This window comes from Lolium rigidum, chromosome 5, assembly GCF_022539505.1.
Source record: "Lolium rigidum isolate FL_2022 chromosome 5, APGP_CSIRO_Lrig_0.1, whole genome shotgun sequence".
Taxonomy (NCBI): domain Eukaryota; kingdom Viridiplantae; phylum Streptophyta; class Magnoliopsida; order Poales; family Poaceae; genus Lolium; species Lolium rigidum.
Window position 1 is genome coordinate 74,290,771 of NC_061512.1, and position 19,599 is coordinate 74,310,369.

A 19,599-nucleotide genomic window follows, 5' to 3' on the forward strand; every position below is an offset into this window, starting at 1 on the left:
CGAGCCTCTCATAATATATTTCGCATCCTTCTGTCCACAACTTTCAACCAAACAAAATTACACCAAAGCTCATGAATCGATTCTCAACCACAAACTAAGAAAATCTAGTACTACTCAGCAATCCATAGCCGGGCTTAAAATTCACTATAACACTCCGGCTTTATGTTCACATCAACAACGTTACGCTAAGAATAAACACAAATCACCTCATTATGATTAATTACAACCAAAACACCACAATATAAGTACCAATTAATTCATGAGTTGATGACCCTACAGTTTCTCCTAATCTCTCCCTGGTCTCCGGTGAGGACACCAACGCGACCCATCTTACGAACGGCGTTCTTGAACTCCTTCAGGAAGTGGCCTTCCTTGGTGAGCCCGTGGATCATGCCGACGGCACGGCGGTCGGTGAGCAGGGCGGCGTCGGACGTGAACAACCCACGGCCAAGCTTGAGATTGACGTAGTAATGGGAGTCGAACCGGGCCGGGCTGCTGGGGTCCATGGGCACGACGGTAGCGTTGTTAGACGGCGACCTGCACGCCCAGCGCAGCTGCGCGGCATAGGCAGCGTTGAGGGTCGGGTCGGTGGCGGGGGTGACGGCGCCGGTGGGGGTGGAGCTGAACAGGCGGCTGCTGAAGAGGTTGCAGTGTCCGATGCCGATGGTGTGCGCACCTGCGAATACACATGGGTACGGGTATATGTGTCATGTGGAGGTTAGAACCTTTTTGTTGGAGGTGAAATTCTACTGCCATATTGCGATATCGATATGCTATACTTTATTGTTATTGTTGTGTACATACAGCTTTTGTAATATTTTGAAAACAAAATTGATTTTCAAGCTAATTTGAATAAGTTCTATATACAAAAAGTGTACAACATCTTAAAAGCACCATGACAAACTGACAACAAGAACAACAATAAAATCAATGTAACATGCATAATAGAGGATTAATGGCACTGTTATTTACATCCCATATTGGTTTTTCTAGCTAGCTACCTCCGTTTCATATTGTAAGATGTTTTGTGTAGTCTGATTACCTACGCAAATTATAATATGAACCAGAGGTAGTAGTAGTATATAGTGGAGTATTGGTTTCATTGAAGCGTCCACTCTAGCCAGTCCGAAGAATAATGCATGACTGACTCAAACTCTTGGATGGTCCACTTAATTCGCAGTTGAACCGCTATTTCGAGCACAGCGCGCTAGCTTACCTAGCTAGCCCATTCTTGGTCAGGTGGTGCAATCTCAGGGCCATTATGCATGAGCTGATCAACAGCCCATATATTGGCACTTGGACCAGTCTAGTCTTGTTGGGACTGCGCACTTCACAAGCACACTGTATACCCTAGAGGAAGAGCCCACATCACTTAACCAATGATGGGCCAAATGGAATCCAACCTCTTGCACCACAGTTGAATGGATTTGATGTGGTGTTGGTTAGGAGTGCTGGTAGTTGGTAGTTACTGGTAACCACCACTAAGTCATGCACTGCTGGTAGACGTCGTACTATCTAGGAGTGTTGGAGTACAGCACAATTAGCTGTACCAGCTTCATTAACCCATGCCCATGCATGCCAAAGATCTCAGCTCTTTGGTTGCTGGAAGATAGTATAGATCAAGCATAACTCTAAACGAGACAGCGCCCACTTAGATTTGCTGCATGCGCCTGATTGAGCAGGGCACATGCATGGATTGCCACTCAATGATGGTTTTCTTGTGGAAAGGGCAAATCTTAGATCGAGTTTGCTTTTGACTTGAAAATATATGTGCCCTGACTCAATGTACTACGTTGTTTGCATTTGTGACCATCATAAGCATTAATTATTGACGTGCAAACATATAACTGTACATTGTTTGCATTCGTTTTTTAATCCTCAAAATAGGCTTCTTAAGGAAGTCAACTGTTAATTCTTTTTTGGAATTGGGCTTGTATTAGATCATGAGATAATATTTTGACTACATACATACCAATTTTGAGTGCAACTGTTTGTTGTTGTTAGCTGTTGATGAGTGGTAAACGGATATATATACACCAACTTTATATCAAGTAATAAAACAACCTCCTCGATCTCGGATACTTTCATCGTGTGGCCACCACGGGCATATATAACCATCTCACATAGGCCTATAGAATTGATTAATATACCTCAATCATAAGCTTTCTTTATGTGTTGATTAGGTTTAATTGTCTAGGAGTACATGTCTCATATAGGCCTATTGAATTCAGACATCAATCAGTCAATCAGAAACTCCAAACCTATAGAAGATACTCCCTTTGTGAACAATTACTTTGCGTTCTGGATTTAGTTAAAGTCAAATTTTGTTAAGATTAATTGAATAGTTAGGGGATACGTATATACATCTATAATGTAAAATTTATAGTATTAGAATCATCCTAAAGTATACTTTCATACTATATGCATTTGGTATTTATAAATGTTGGTATATTTCTTATATTTTATTAAACTTAAAAAGGTTTGACTTTGACTAATTGCTAGAACGCGACGTAAATAAAAATAAAAAAGAGTAGAAAAATATGTGAAGTATATTTAACACTCTCCATCACGTCCAGCTTCATACGGACCTTAGATGTGGGATGAATGTAGGCCGCAACTAATTCCACAGTAATATGTTGACCTCGTTAATTTTGACCTTGAGATACCTTAGCCACTGGAGGTATAGCTAGCTTATCGATCAGCAACGAGCGGCCATGAATGGCCGGCTTGAGTGCTCGGGCGACCACAACGACCAGCTGGGTCGATATGCACCGACGCAGGCATGCTTGGATGGCGGTTGCCCCGTCCCTTTCTGTCGCTGGCTAGCTACACGCTTGGCTCTGGCCTACGGCAGACGTTCGGCAACACGGGTGCATGTGCATGCAGCCTCTACTCACCACGCCTGCGCACTCGCCGCCAAACCGACCGCCGATCTATATGCATCTGTACACTGTGGCCACTTGCCACGTATATATCTTACGACGCGTGAGCGTAACTAATTAAATATGTCATCGCTTGCTGGTGTACCATATTGATTTCTTCTTTTAAATATCGGATCAAAGAACGGAAATTGTTTAGTTCGGGCTACACACGTAGAGTGTTATTTCGAAATTTTTGAAAATGACACTTTAAAGTTTCAGAAAATCCTGAAAAAATTCTAGATGTTGATAATAATGTATTTTTTCCGACGTGCAAAAAATTCACTCAAAACATCTTATATTTTTGGGCCATAAAAATTGGGCAAATTCTAACAAATTTTAAAGGTTATAAAGTTTGCACCCTTTTGCTACATAAAATTTTCACATTTGCCATATTTGCATTGCTAATAAAGTATTTCGAATTGAAATTTTGCTGCTATGTCTCGATCAACTAAGATTTTCTTAAGTCTAAGTCACTTACAAAAAAGTGCTTTGAGTTGCACTTTTCTGTTAAAAAGGTGCAATTCCACTTTTCTGCCAGAAATATGTAACTAGACCGAGTTACACGTTTCTTTGAACTGCAGTTGCACTTTTCTAAGGTCACTGAGACTTAACAAAATCTCAGTCAACTAAGACATAGACACACCCTATAAAATTCATCATTACCTATACCAAGGATTTTTGTGATTTTTCTGCAACTTTATTATAATTTAAAAAAAACACGAGCTACATGTAGTGCCACACTCATCGAAGAGTGTGATCTCTGACTTTCGTTGTATCTCCGTATCTCCGGTCTCTACCACTTAATACAATGTTTTTTACAAAACAATATGTAAACCTTGTAAATTTTATTTTTACGCCGAGATTAGCTTTTGTTCAGTTTATTTAGTTAGTCGTAGCGACCAATTATGTATGGGCGGGTTCGTCTAAGTCTCAGTCACCCGATAAAAGTGCAGCCGCATCTCAGAGAAAAGTGACATTCCTTGTAGTTGCACTTTTATGCCACAAGGTTGCACTTCTCAGAAAAACAACTTGTTTTTAAAAGTGCAACTGCAGTATAGTGAAAAGTGCAACTCCATTTTTCTAAGGTAACTGAGTCTGAGATTTAGCAAAACGGATTATAAAGGACGGTAGGAATTTTATAGCCCTCCTGATTTCATTATAGCTGATGTAATTCGTGATGTAACTCTGCTAGAGGTTGTAACAAGCGTATATCTTGTTTTCTTTCCGATCGAAAAGATTGCCGTACGTACGAATGTACGTGTAGACGTGTACTACTGCGTGTATCCGCTATTGACGAAGTTGACTTGATGGTACAGTACCTGAGAGGATGACGAGGTCCTTGACGTCGAGGCCCTTGCTGGCGAAGCTGGCCTCCAGCGCGGTGAAGTTGTCCGAGGGCGAGGGGATGTCCGACAGCGCCTCCGATGCGCGCGACACCACGCCGTCGCGCCGCCCCAGCTGCACGTCCCACAGCTCCCGACCGAACTGCATTATGCACATACTAACACGCGTGAATTAATGTCTAGATTAGCCATGAGTGTGCATACGTTCACTGAGTTACTGATGAAGATGCATGCTCTGCGCTGACCGACCGACCTGGACGGAGACGGCGTCCCTGGCGGCGAGCGCCACGATGTCGGCGCAGGAGACGACGCCGGGGCAGACGGCCTCCAGCACGGCCTTGGCGGTGTCCACGACGTCGAAGCCGCCCAGCGACCTGTTCGGCGCGGCGTCCTTCTCCGCCGCGTTTCCGTTGCTGCCCCCCGTGGAGTCGATCAGCAGCGACGCGTCGCAGCCCCTCACGAAGCAGTCGTGGAAGAAGAGGCGGAGCAGCCTAGCGGGGAGCGCGGCGGGGTCCTCGGCCACGCGGGCCTGCACGATGTCCCGCACAACTGCCTCCGCCGCTGGGCAGCTGTGCCTGTAGAAGTGCGCCTTCAGCAGCGCCGCATCCACGACGCCGCCGCCGCCGGCCAGCGCGCCGGCCAGGACGACAAACGCGAGCAACGTTGGCGGCGCTATCGTCATCGGGCTGGCTCTGGCGAAGCTGGCCTACGTACTAGGTAGGATGGAATGTGACGCGGGTGATGCTCGCGCGAGTGCGATCGACAGGTGAGAGTAATGGAAGCCTGCTAGGCTGCTAAGCTTATGCGGGTGCGGCTGTTTCTGCGTGCGCTTATTAAGGGGCGGCCACACAGCGTGCGGCGGCCGGCATCGATGGTTGATCTCGATCTGTGAGGTCCCCAGTAGAACAGTCCTTCTGTTAGCCGTCCGATAGTCATCTACCGACGAACAGGTAACGTTCTGTGGTGGCAGACTATTTTTTTGAAACACGTACAAACATAGATGCTCACGACCATACATGCTCACCCCATGAACACACACACTCCCTATCTTTATTTGCATTTTCGAAAAACTGAGTCCAAGAAACCAGTAGCAGGTTTGAGATTTACGAAATCGCCACAAGTATCTCGTTATATGGAAGGAACCAGCTAGCGTCCGGTTGACCGGAAACCATGTTAACTCTCGATCGATTTAGTAAGTTGGATCGTTCGTACTCTACCTTTGTTTTTCATATGCAATTAAAAGCCCGCTAACAAAGAAAAATAAGACACTACAAGCTCAAATGCTAGTTAAATACGAGAAAAATATATATAAATGGTTATATAAAAACTCAAAAATACGCGTAATTACCCATATACGTGTAATTGCACATATTGGTGCAATTACATATATATGTGTAATTGCACATATACGTGCAATTGCACAATTACATGTCCATGTGTAATTGCACATATTGGTGCAATTATACATGTAGGTGCAATTACACAGATATTTGTAATTGCAAATAGATATGGAATTACAATAGAAAGATTACTCCCTCTGGCCCTAAATAATTATCGCAGGTTTAATAAATCTAGATATATTTCAGACTACATTTTTATCCAAACTTACGATGAATATTTATAGCCATGGTGAGTAAAAGAAAGACAAAACAATTCAGCTTTGTTCTAAATTATCTACACAAATATTAATCACAAGAAGAAACAAGCCTATACAAGCCTAGAAAATATAAAAAAGCACGAACCTAAGGACACAAGCACAACAACTAGAGGGGAAGTGGATATTAAAATGATGCATGGCTGATCCACGCGAGCAAACTGCATCGTAATCCTTAAGGATCTGCCTAGGAAGCAGTTGACTGAGAATAACTAAAGTCTCAGTCCATCGATGGTATAGGTAGCTAGCTCCATCGGGCGTACAACTATGGACCGTTGTGTCATTGTATTTGTGTTTCCTTCGGCCTGCGAAAGAAATAACAACCTCTAGTTTCTAAAGGCCCACTAGATACTTTATCCTTCATGCCCATAGTAAACACATCGGAGACACCTGCATGCATGCATGCATGTGCATGTAAAAACTTTTCTTTTGTTACGCCCAAGTCTACTGGTCGCTAGCTTAATTAACTTAGCATCTGTATTAACATCCTTGCCTTACAAAAATCATTATAGTTGCACAATAAAAATGGAAAAAATTGGTAGTTCATAATCGTTGGAAAACTGCACGGTGCAACTCAAAACACGGATAGAGTTACACATTTTCTCAACAAAAGTGCAACTTGTATAAGAAACTAATTATATTTGAAACTCGTATAAAAAATCCGGATAGAGTTACACATTTCTTAAGAAAAGTTCAACTCATATAAAAACGTTTATAGTTGAATATTTCATGAGAAAATTGCAACTCGTGTGAAAAAACGTTTAGACTTGCACACTTCTTGAAAAAGGTGCAACTCATATTGAAAACCGGATAGAGTTACACATTTTTTGAGAAAAGTGCAACTCCTATCAAAAACTGGTTAGAATTGCAACTCGTATAAAAAAGTGGGATGGAGTTGCACATTTTTTTGAGAAAAGTGCAACTCATATAAAAACTGCTAAGAGTTAAACTTTTTTTGAGAAAAATGCAACTCATATGAAAAACCAGTTATAGTTGCACATTTTTTAAGAAAAATGCAACTAATAACATAAATCCGACATAGTTACACATTTCTTGAAGATAAGTGCAACTCATATAAAAGACTAGATAGAGTTACACATTTCTTGAGAAAAGTAAAACTCATATAAAAACCCGCTTAGAGTCGAACATTTCTTGAGAAAAAATGCAACTTGTATGGAAAACCGGTTATAATTGCATATTTCTTGAGAAAAATGCAACTAATAACATAAATCTAACAGAGTTGTACATTTCTTGGAAAAAAGGGCAACTTATATAAAAAACTAGACATAGTTACATATTTGTTGAGAAAAGTGCAACTTATATAAAACCCCTTAGAGTCGAACATTCCTTGAGAAAAATACAACTCGTAACTACGGCTAGACACACATGGCCACAGCGACGGTGAGCTTGCGGACCGCCTTGAGCTTCTCTCTGAAGCGCAAGTGCCTCAGCCTAGTTCCCCTCTTTACCTCCTCTGGAATGAAACGACGAGTAGATGGAAGAAAGAAAATAGAAGAAATACTGACCAATGGGACCATACAATATACAAAGAGAGGCAGAAAGAAAGAAAAAATAGGAGAGAAGATATGCTCAGAGACGGAGAGAAAAGAGGCCCACGCTGGCGTAACGGACGACCCAACAGGACACTGGTACAGAACCCACGTAGACGAGCGTAGATCTTAAAGATTGATCGAACGGATGAAATAATCGACTGAGACTTAAGCTTTTCTCAGTCACCTGAAACATAGCAAATCCGAATTCTTAAACACCAATGCGCCCGAATCAAACAAAATCCAAAAGCAGAGAGAAAACAACTTTAGCTGAACCCGTACGAAGACTAAACAACAGATCGATCAACAAGTAAAAAAACAGATCGATCGAGCTCTAACTAAGTTCTCGGCTAACCTGGACTTAGCAAAAAGGTATACGGAAACGTTGACTCCTATTAAAAAATATTCTATTTTTATGAAACACCAAAATATTAAACCATAAATTTAAATTCCAGTGAGTTGGGGTAATACGACCCTCCTAATCATTACTATACATGTATGGATGCGTTAGATTAGTGGTGGAAACCAAACGGAAATGGACTGAAACATGCTCTATCGTTTTTTGCTTTCTACCTATCTTGCCGGGATCCTAAACAAAATCGAAACCCCCGGTAACAAATAGGGAATCAGAAATCGATAGAGACGAATATGGAATGGATACAGGATGGATGCATCGGAGCATCTCTAACAGATGATTAAAACTAAAACTAGCCTGGTGATGTAAAGACCATTTTTTACGTCACATTCGTCCATAAAAAAAGCCTCTCCAACAGATGATCTTGATCTATTTGGCGATGTATAATTTTTACATCGCGACATAAATTTGGGCCAAGTGACCCAAATATACATCACGGAAGGAGGTGATGTATATTTCTCCACGCAACGCGGGAGAGGGGAACCGCTAGGCAGAAGCTTCAGCTTTGTTCGCGCCTGATGAGTACATCCCTATCGAACAACTACCTCCGTCATTGCAAGATGAAGAAGATGTTGCTGTGAAGCTCAAGTTCAATGAAGTCAGAATTGGACCTATGACAAGAGCTTGCGTGAAGATGCTAAAACAACAGGTCAACTTGTTCTTAAACGATACTTTGATTGAAGAGAATTTTATACTACCTATATCCTTTGACTTGTGTATAATCAGGTACGAGGATAAATGAAGCATCGCACGAGGAGGAGGAGAATAGCTGGACATGGTGCTGGACATGAAGAAACCTCATGAACGCGCGAGGCAGGAGAGGGAGGCATGCGCGAAGGAGAAAGATGAGATCCAGGCCAGCGCTACGCTCGACGCGACCGGCCGCCATGCCGGATGGCCCGGCCCCACGCCCGACCAAACCGGCTCCTAGGCTGGATTAGCCCGGCACCCGCCGGCTCCTGGACCAGTGCCAGCCGGGCACGATCCAGGGACCCTGGACCCCCCGTCCTGGTCCAAACCGGACTGCCCAGCCCCTAGCCCGGTCGACCGGCCCCCAGGCCGGCCGTGTCCGAGTCAGTCTCGACCAGATCCCGATCTGGGTCGGTTATTATTGTTATTTTTCGACTTCTGGTCGTCCTGAACCCCTATATAAGTGCCCAGGATACCCCCATAATAGGTTTAGACCACGTTTAAGATAAACCCTAGTTAATAGTTGATTGCTTTGCAACTCTATTGAATCTATACACCAATTCACATCGATCTGGTGTTTTGCTGCTGAAAGTTTTGTGTGATTTGCTGTTCCATTGGGAATTAGAAGGTTGCAATTTACCGCTTCGTGGTCGGCGGCTACGTGTGCAAGTGTGTGGAGTTGAAAATATCTTGGAGGGTTGAGAGTTGTTGCATTGGCGACGTGTAAGCGGCTTTCCCGACCAACTTAAAGGTTGGGGTTCTAGTGTTGTGGTGTAGTGGACAAGAATCAATCGAGAGACTTCGACAGCGTCATACAAGTTATCTCCACATCTTCATCATGTTACCTCTGTTGTGTTCATTGTGTGTTCATCACCATCCACCATGCTTACTGAGAAGATCGGGCAACCCCTTATCATCTTGGTATCAGATTTCGGTGTTTCCTCGGTAAGCCATTCACAATCCACCCCATAGTTGAGTTGTGAGTGTTTCCTATCCAGAAAAAGCCAAAAATATATTAGGGTTAGGGTTTTCCATAGCCTTAGATTGCATCAATTTTGATTTTTAGTTGCTTTTCATAGTAGTTTTTGCGTATCTTTTTCTTTCATCTAGTAGATTGTCTAGGGTTTGTGTTTCGATATCATCTAGTTTTCAGTTTTTGTTGCTCCGAGTTCTCATAGCGTACAGTTTGCTTGTTCCCAACCATAGACACAGCCTTTCGATATACGTGACTAGAAACTTTCCCACAAGAGACTAGTTTTACCGCTCGACAGGCTGCTCGTTAGGGTTTTGGTGCTGTGCAATTTCTATTGGCTGTGTTACAAGGAGTAGAGTCAAAAAGTCAAAAAAAAATTACTGTAGCTACAGTAACCGTGAGACAGAGGAAAAAGAAAAAGTACATCAAAAAAAAGCAAAAGAGTGAAGAGAAAAAGTGAAGTGCTAGTAAGATCAAGTGAAGGTCTAGTTTACTTTTCTGCACCCGTAGTTGAGCAATCTTGTGCCTGTTCCGTTGAGCTTTGCTAGTGTCTCTCGAGTGCATTGTAACATTATTCTTCCATATAGTTGCATTGCCACATTTATCGCCTTGTGTGAGTATCTTTGGTTGTTCTACGGTCAGCGCTAGAGCTTGTTTTTTGTGCAAATAGGTAGCCTACTGATACGTCTCCGACGTATCGATAATTTCTTATGTTCTATGCCATATTATTGATGATACCTACATGTTTTATGCACACTTTATGTCATATTCGTGCATTTTCTGGAACTAACCTATTAACAAGATGCCGAAGTGCCGATTCTGTTTTCTAGCTGTTTTTGGTTTCGAAATCCTAGTAATGAAATATTCTCGGAATTGGACGAAATCAAGTCCCGGGGGCCTATTTTGCCACGAACCTTCCGGAAGACCGAAGAGGATACGAAGTGGGGCCACGAGGGGCTGCCACCATAGGGCGGCGCGGCCCGGCCCTTGGCCGCGCCGACCTGTGGTGTGGGGCCCCGTGTGGCCCCCACGTTGCCCTTCCGCCTACTTAAAGCCTCCGTCGCGAAACCCCCGAGGCAAAAAACCACGATACGGAAAACCTTACCGAGACGCCGCCGCCGCCGATCCCATCTCGGGGGATTCGGAGATCTCCTCCGGCACCCTGCCGGAGAAGGGATTCATCTCCCGGAGGACTCTACACCGCCATGGTCGCCTCCGGAGTGATGAGTGAGTAGTTCACCCCTGGACTATGGGTCCATAGCGGTAGCTAGATGGTTGTCTTCTCCTCATTGTGCTTCATTGTTGGATCTTGTGAGCTGCCTAACATGATCAAGATCATCTATCCGTAATACTCTATGTTGTGTTTGTCGGGATCCGATGGATAGAGAATACCATGTCATGTTAATTATCAAGTTATTACATATGTGTTGTTTATGATCTTGCATGCTCTCCGTTACTAGTAGAGGCTCTGGCCAAGTTTTTGCTTTTAACTCCAAGAGGGAGTATTTATGCTCGATAGTGGGTTCATGCCTGCATTGACACTGGGACGATGTGACGAAAGTTCTAAGGTTGTGTTGTGCTTGTTGCCACTAGGGATAAAACATTGGCGCTATGTCCGAGGATGTAGTTGATGATTACATTACGCACCATACTTAATGCAATTGTCTCGTTGCTTTGCAACTTAATACCGGAGGGGGTTCGGACGATAACCTCGAAGGTGGACTTTTTAGGCATAGATGCGGTTGGATGGCGGTCTATGTACTTTGTCGTAATGCCCAATTAAATCTCACTATACTTATCATGTCATGTATGTGCATTGTTATGCCCTCTCTATTTGTCAATTGCCCGACTGTAATTTGTTCACCCAACATGCTTTTATCTTATGGGAGAGACACCTCTAGTGAACTGTGGACCCCGGTCCATTCTTTAATACTCGAAATACAAATCTGCTGCAATACTTGTTTCTACTCGTTTTCTCTGCAAACAATCATCTTCCACACAATACGGTTAATCCTTTGTTACAGCAAGTCGGTGAGATTGACAACCTCATCTGTTTCGTTGGGGCAAAGTACTTTGGTTGTGTTGTGCAGGTTCCACGTTGGCGCCGGAATCCCCGGTGTTGCGCCGCACTACATCCCGCCGCCATCAACCTTCAACGTGCTTCTTGGCTCCTCCTGGTTCGATAAACCTTGGTTTCTTTCTCGAGGGAAAACTTGCTGCTGTGCGCATCATACCTTCCTCTTGGGGTTGCCCAACGAACGTGTGAAATACACGCCATCAAGCTCTTTTCCGGCGCCGTTGTCGGGGAGATCAAGACACGCTCGCAAGGGGAGTCTCCACTTCTCAATCTCTTTACTTTGTTTTTGTCTTGCTTTATTTTATTTACTACTTTGTTTGCTGCACTTATATCAAAACACAAAAAAATTAGTTGCTAGTTTTACTTTATTTACTGTCTTGCACTCTATATTAAAAACACAAAAAAATTAGTATACTTGCATTTACTTTATCTAGTTTGTTTACTACTGCTAAAATGAGTAATCCTGAAGTTGAAGTTCGTTCATTTAAGCAACAAGGAGGAGAATGTTTAAAAGATGCTTGGTATAGAATTAGTGATGCCCATAATAGGTGCACTAAGAAACACTCCACCACTATCCTACTCGGGAATTTTTATGTTGGTATCTCTAGCTGGAATAGATATGTTCTTGATTGTCTCGCGGGAGGTAACTTCCTAGGTGCTCCCGCTTTAGAAGCTAGTTGCATTATTGAGAGTTTATTTGGAACACCACCTGTAAATGAAATTAAAATTGAAACCTCCCTTGAGGATGTTATGAAAAAATTGGAAACCATAGAGAAAAATTTTAGTGTTGAAACTAAGTTGGAGATGTTACTTGTTAAAACTGATAAACTTGATAAATCCTTAGGAGGAATTGATGAAAGAATTAGTGTCCTAGGAACTTGTATTGACCATGATAATCAAATTAATAGGATTGGCGAACTTGAAAAAGCTATGGGAACCTTGGGTTCAACCTTTTCATCTATACAGCTTAGAGAGAAAGCTTATGTGGGAAAGGAGCAAAAGTTTATGTATGCCTCTAAAGTGCCTAAACCAAAGAAATATTATTATAGGCCTAAAATTGACAAAGGCCCTAGTACCACTGCAAATGGGGGAGCTTATGATATCAATGCTCCATCTCGCGATAATACTTGAGTTACACTTTCTGCGCCTAGCTGAAAGGCGTTAAAGAAAAGCGCTTATGGGAGACAACCCATGTTTTTACTACAGTATTTTTGTTTTATATTTGTGTCTTGGAAGTTGTTTACTACTGTAGCAACCTCTCCTTATCTTAGTTTTGAGTTTTGTTGTGCCAAGTAAAGTCTTTGATAGAAAAGTAAGTACTACATTTGGATTACTGCGCAGTTCCAGATTTCTTTGCTGTCACGAATCTGGGTCTATCTCCCTGTAGGTAGCTCAGAAAATTAAGCCAATTTACGAGCATGATCCTCAGATATGTACGCAACTTTCATTCAATTTGAGCATTTTCGTTTGAGCAAGTCTGGTGGCCTAATAAAATCCATCTTTACGGACTGTTCTGTTTTTGACAGATTCTGTCTTTTATTTCGCATTGCCTCTTTTGCTATGTTGGATGAATTTCTTTGATCCATTAATGTCAAGTAGCTTTATGCAATGTCCAGAAGTTTTAAGAATGATTGTGTCACCTCCGAACATGTGAATTTTTATTATGCACTAACCCTCTAATGAGTTGTTTCGAGTTTGGTGTGGAGGAAGTTTTCAAGGATCAAGAGAGGAGTATGATGCAATATGATTAAGGAGAGTGAAAGCTCTAAGCTTGGGGATGCCCCGGTGGTTCACCCCTGCATATTATAAGAAGACTCAAGCGTCTAAGCTTGGGGATGCCCAAGGCATCCCCTTCTTCATCGACAACATTATCGGGTTCCTCCCCGAAACTATATTTTTATTCCGTCACATCTTATGTACTTTGCTTGGAGCGTCGGTTTGTTTTTGTTTTTGTTTTGTTTGAATAAAATGGATCCTAGCATTCACTTTATGGGAGAGAGACACGCTCCGCTGTAGCATATGGACAAGTATGTCCTTAGGCTCTACTCATAGTATTCATGGCGAAGTTTCTTCTTCGTTAAATTGTTATATGGTTGGAATTGGAAAATGATACATGTAGTAATTCTAAAATGTCTTGGATAATTTGATACTTGGCAATTGTTGTGCTCATGTTTAAGCTCTTGCATCATATACTTTGCACCCATTAATGAAGAAATACTTAGAGCTTGCTAATTTGGTTTGCATATTTGGTTTCTCTAGAGTCTAGATAACATCTAGTATTGAGTTTTGAACAACAAGGAAGACGGTATGGAGTCTTATAATGTTTACCATATGTCTTTTATGTGAGTTTTGTCTGTACCGTTCATCCTTGTGTTTGTTTCAAATAACCTTGCTAGCCTAAACCTTGTATCGAGAGGGAATACTTCTCATGCATCCAAAATCCTTGAGCCAACCACTATGCCATTTGTGTCCACCATACCTACCTACTACATGGTATTTCTCCGCCATTCCAAAGTAAATTGCTTGAGTACTACCTTTAAAATTCCATCATTCACCTTTGCAATATATAGCTCATGGGACAAATAGCTTAAAAACTATTGTGGTATTGAATATGTACTTATGCACTTTATCTCTTATTAAGTTGCTTGTTGTGCGATAACCATGTTTCTGGGGACGCCATCAACTATTCTTTGTTGAATATCATGTGAGTTGCTATGCATGTCCGTCTTGTTTGAAGTAAGAGAGATCTACCACCTTTATGGTTGGAGCATGCATATTGTTAGAGAAGAACATTGGGCCGCTAACTAAAGCCATGAATCATGGTAGAAGTTTCAGTTTTGGACATATATCCTCAATCTCATATGAGAATAATAATTGTTGCCACATGCTTATGCATTAAAGAGGAGTCCATTATCTCGTTGTCCATGTTGTCCCGGTATGGATGTCTAAGTTGAGAATAATCAAAAGCGAGAAATCCAAAATGCGAGCTTTCTCCTTAGACCTTTGTACAGGCGGATGGAGGTACCCCATTGTGACACTTGGTTAAAACATGTGCATTGCAAAGATCCGGTAGTCCAAGCTAATTAGGACAAAGGTGCGGGCACTATTAGTATACTATGCATGAGACTTGCAACTTGTAAGATATAACTTTCATAACTCATATGCTTTATTACTACCGTTGACAAAATTGTTTCATGTTTTCAAAATAAAAGCTCTAGCACAAATATAGCAATCGATGCTTTCCTCTTTGAAGGACCATTCTCTTTTACTTTTATGTTGAGTCAGTTCACCTATCTCTCTCCACCTCAAGAAGCAAACACTTGTGTGAACTGTGCATTGATTCCTACATACTTGCATATTGTACTTGTTATATTACTCTATGTTGACAATTATCCATGAGATATACATGTTACAAGTTGAAAGCAACCGCTGAAACTTAATCTTCCTTTGTGTTGCTTCAATACCTTTACTTTGATTTATTGCTTTATGAGTTAACTCTTATGCAAGACTTATTAATACTTGTCTTGAAGTACTATTCATGAAAAGTCTTTGCTTTATGATTCACTTGTTTACTCATGTCATTACCATTGTTTTGATCGCTACATCCACTACATATGTTTACAAATAGTATGATCAAGGTTATGATGGCATATCACTTCGGAAATTATCTTTGTTATCGTTTTACTCGCTCGGGACGAAGCGGAACTAAGCTTGGGGATGCTTGATACGTCTCCGACGTATCGATAATTTCTTATGTTCTATGCCATATTATTGATGATACCTACATGTTTTATGCACACTTTATGTCATATTCGTGCATTTTCCGGAACTAACCTATTAACAAGATGCCGAAGTGCCGATTGCTTTGTTCTCGCTGTTTTTGGTTTCGAAATCCTAGTAACGAAATATTCTCGGAATTGGACGAAATCAAGTCACGAGGGCCTATTTTGCCACGAACCTTCCGGAAGACCGAAGAGGATACGAAGTGGGGCCACGAGGGGCTGCCACCATAGGGCGGCGCGGCCCAGCCCTTGGCCGCGCCGACTCGTGGTGTGGGGCCCCCGTGTGGCCCCCCACGTTGCCCTTCCGCCTACTTAAAGCCTCCGTCGCGAAACCCCCGAGGCGAAAAACCACGATACGGAAAACCTTGCGAGACGCCGCCGCCGCCGATCCCATCTCCGGGGATTCTGGAGATCTCCTCCGGCACCCTGCCGGAGAAGGGATTCATCTCCCGGAGGACTCTACACCGCCATGGTCGCCTCCGGAGTGATGAGTGAGTAGTTCACCCCTAGACTATGGGTCCATAGCAGTAGCTAGATGGTTGTCTTCTCCTCATTGTGCTTCATTGTTGGATCTTGTGAGCTGCCTAACATGATCAAGATCATCTATCCGTAATACTCTATGTTGTGTTTGTCGGGATCCGATGGATAGAGAATACCATGTCATGTTAATTATCAAGTTATTACATATGTGTTGTTTATGATCTTGCATGCTCTCCGTTACTAGTAGAGGCTCGGCCAAGTTTTTGCTTTTAACTCCAAGAGGGAGTATTTATGCTCGATAGTGGGTTCATGCCCGCATTGACACCAGGACGATGACGAGAAAGTTCTAAGGTTGTGTTGTGCTGTTGCCACTAGGGATAAAACATTGGCGCTATGTCCGAGGATGTAGTTGCTGATTACATTACGCACCATACTTAATGCAATTGTCTGTTGCTTTGCAACTTAATACTGGAGGGGGTTCGGACGATAACCTGAAGTTGGACTTTTTAGGCATAGATGCAGTTGGATGGCGGTCTATGTACTTTGTCGTAATGCCCAATTAAATCTCACTATACTTATCATGTCATGTATGTGCATTGTTATGCCCTCTCAATTTGTCAATTGCCCGACTGTAATTTGTTCACCCAACATGCTTTTATCTTATGGGAGAGACACCTCTAGTGAACTGTGGACCCCGGTCCATTCTTTAATACTCGAAATACAAATCTGTTGCAATACTTGTTTCTATTGTTTTCTCTGCAAACAATCATCTTCCACACAATACGGTTAATCCTTTGTTACAGCAAGCCGGTGAGATTGACAACCTCATCTGTTTCGTTGGGGCAAAGTACTTTGGTTGTGTTGTGCAGGTTCCACGTTGGCGCCGGAATCCCCGGTGTTGCGCCGCACTACATCCCGCCGCCATCAACCTTCAACGTGCTTCTTGGCTCCTCCTGGTTCGATAAACCTTGGTTTCTTTCTGAGGGAAAACTTGCTGCTGTGCGCATCATACCTTCCTCTTGGGGTTGCCCAACGAACGTGTGAAATACACGCCATCACCTACCTACAGCCCCACATATATCCTGCTTTGTCGTGTGATTGTTCTTATACCTTGATATTCTTTTCGCTACATCTGTGCACTAGTTTGTTAATCCAAGTTGGTAAGCATACTAATTCACTTTGGAGCGTAAGGTTTACCTTTTCTTATCAGTTTTGAGTGAGTTGTGAGAGTACCACCACAGATTTTTGGTTTAGTACACTAATCTACTAACCATGTCATCTAGTGATGCTAAACTTGTTAACCAGACATAGACGGATGGAGCTGATATTATTTCTTGGAGGGAGTATGAAGCTCTTCGTAATGAGATGCGACGTGAATTCAGCGAACAGGGCCAAGGACTTAATGATGAAATTGAGAAGGTCACCAAGAAGCTTGACACTACTAATGAGACCGTCAATACAATTCAAGAACAAGTGATGGATATTCAGCGCTCTCTTCAAGCGTTGCAGTTAACTGGACGTGGTAACCGTGGTCATGGCTTTGTTGAACTCGGAGCTCGCCATGTCCTTACAAAATCGCAAAACGATGGTTTGGGTAAGCCAAAGTTCTCAATATCCAAATTTGAAGGAGGTCCTGATGTTGAAGAATACCTCACATGGGAGCTGAAAATTGAGAAGTTATGGCGACTACATGACTATACAGAAGTTAGGAAGATTAAGCTTGCTTCCTCAGAATTTGATGGCTATGCATTGCGTTGGTGGGATGGAGTTACACGTGCTCGTCAAGAAGATGGAGAAGTGCCAGTTCTTACATGGCGCGAGATGAAGGCGATTATGAAGCTCGTTTTGTTCCCACTAGTTATTTGTGATCTATATATGATAAGTTGACCCTCTTGAGACAAGGTGTTCTGACGGTGGATGCTTATTTCAAGGAGATGGAGATGCTTATGCAGCGTGGCCGTGTCCGTGAGTCACTTGAGATGACAATGCAGCGTTTTCTACATGGTTTGAAGTATAACATCAAAGGTATTGTTCGTCATCACCGTTACACCAATATGAATGAGCTACTACATCATGCCAGAGAAGCTGAAGCACAGTTAGCGAAGGAAGCGCAAATCAAAGGTCGTGCTACGGGAGCTGGGCGCTACACACCTCGGGTGCCCCCATCTACTGCGCCGAAGCCATCCTCGCGCCCCGCACCTTTTCCTAATTTGTCTAGCAAGCCGGTCTCCAATGTGTCCAACACAAAGAAGCCCGAACCTACTGCAAGTGGAAGTGGTTATAGCATGTCTACAGCGCGCAACCGCGATATGAATTGTCATACATGTGGTGGCAAGGGTCACTTCAAGAGAGATTGTCCTAACCGTAAAGTGATGATCATTAATGACAACGATGAGTATGAGACTGGAGATGATGCTGATCCGGATGCTCCAGAAGATGATGATTATGACAGTGATGGTCTAGATGCTTATCCTTCTGAAGCTCGCACTATTGTTGTGTCACAGCGTGCTCTTAATGTGCAGCCAAGTGCATCTACTCAGCGCTGCAATTTGTTCCAAACAAAGGCACTCGTTGGTCCTGATAAACCTTGCAAGGTCATTATTGATGGCGGGATTTGTCGCAATCTAGCAAGCAAGGAGTTGTGTGCCAAGCTGAAATTGAAGTATCTACCGCACCCGCATCCATACTATATTCAGTGGTTAAGCGACAATGGTGAGATGAAGGTAAACCACATGGTGCGTGTTGATTTTGAGATTGGACAATATAAGGATTCCATTGATTTTGATGTGGTTCCTATGACGGTATGTCACCTGCTGTTGGGCCGGCCATGGCTCTTTGACCATTCTATGCAACACAATGGTCGTGCCAATACATATCACTTGGAGTTCAAGGGCAATAAAATTAACGTGTAGCCTATGTCACCACAGCAAATTGTCAATGAATCTCGTCAGAAGACTGAAGTTAACTTGGAGGATGCATCCATAGATAGGCGAGAGAATTGTAATGCCGTGAGTGATATAACGAAAACTGAGAGAGTGAATTCCTTAGTCCTACTAGCCACCAGAGAGGATATGAGAGAATTTAGTGAGGATCCTACATCCATGCCTCGTGTGCTCATGTGAGGTTTTGGTTTCTAACGACATGACCCCTATTTCTCTTGGTGTTTCTCATGTTTTGCAGGAATTCAGTGACGTGTTTCTGGAGGAGGTGCCCGCAGGATAGCCACCATTGCCTGGTATTGAGCATCAAATTGACTTGATCCCCGGAGCCTCGCTGCCAATAGGGCGCCATACAGGACGAACCCCGAAGAGACCGAGCGCTACTCGACAAAGGTTATATTCGCATAAGCCTTAGTCCTTGTGTTGTTCCTGTTATTCTTGTTCCTAAGAAAGATGGTACATGGCGCATGTGCGTAGATTGTAGAGCGATAAACAACATTACTATTCGATATCGTCATTCTATTCCCCGTTTAGAGGATATGCTAGATGAATTGAGTGGTGCTGCTGTTTTCTCTAAAATTGATTTGCGTAGTGGTTATCATCAAATTAGGATTAAAGAGGGGGTGAATGAAAATAGCCTATAAAACAAAATTTGGTTTATATGAGTGGTTAGTGATGCCTTTTGGTTTAACTAATGCACTGATACGTCTCAAACGTATCTATAATTTCTTATGTTCCATGCTAGTTTTATGACAATACTCACATGTTTTATACA

General features: G+C 42.7%; 1 protein-coding gene across 1 annotated transcript; it reads right to left on the reverse strand.

Moving 5' to 3' along the window:
• Positions 1-257: 257 nt before the first annotated feature.
• Positions 258-4,946, reverse strand: LOC124651212 (peroxidase 3-like). Its single transcript, XM_047190338.1, has 3 exons — positions 4,518-4,946; positions 4,241-4,406; positions 258-676 (listed from the first exon to the last, which is right to left on the reverse strand). Exons 1-3 carry the CDS (start codon positions 4,944-4,946, stop codon positions 258-260), a joined length of 1,014 nt encoding a protein of 337 aa, XP_047046294.1.
• Positions 4,947-19,599: the final 14,653 nt, after the last annotated feature.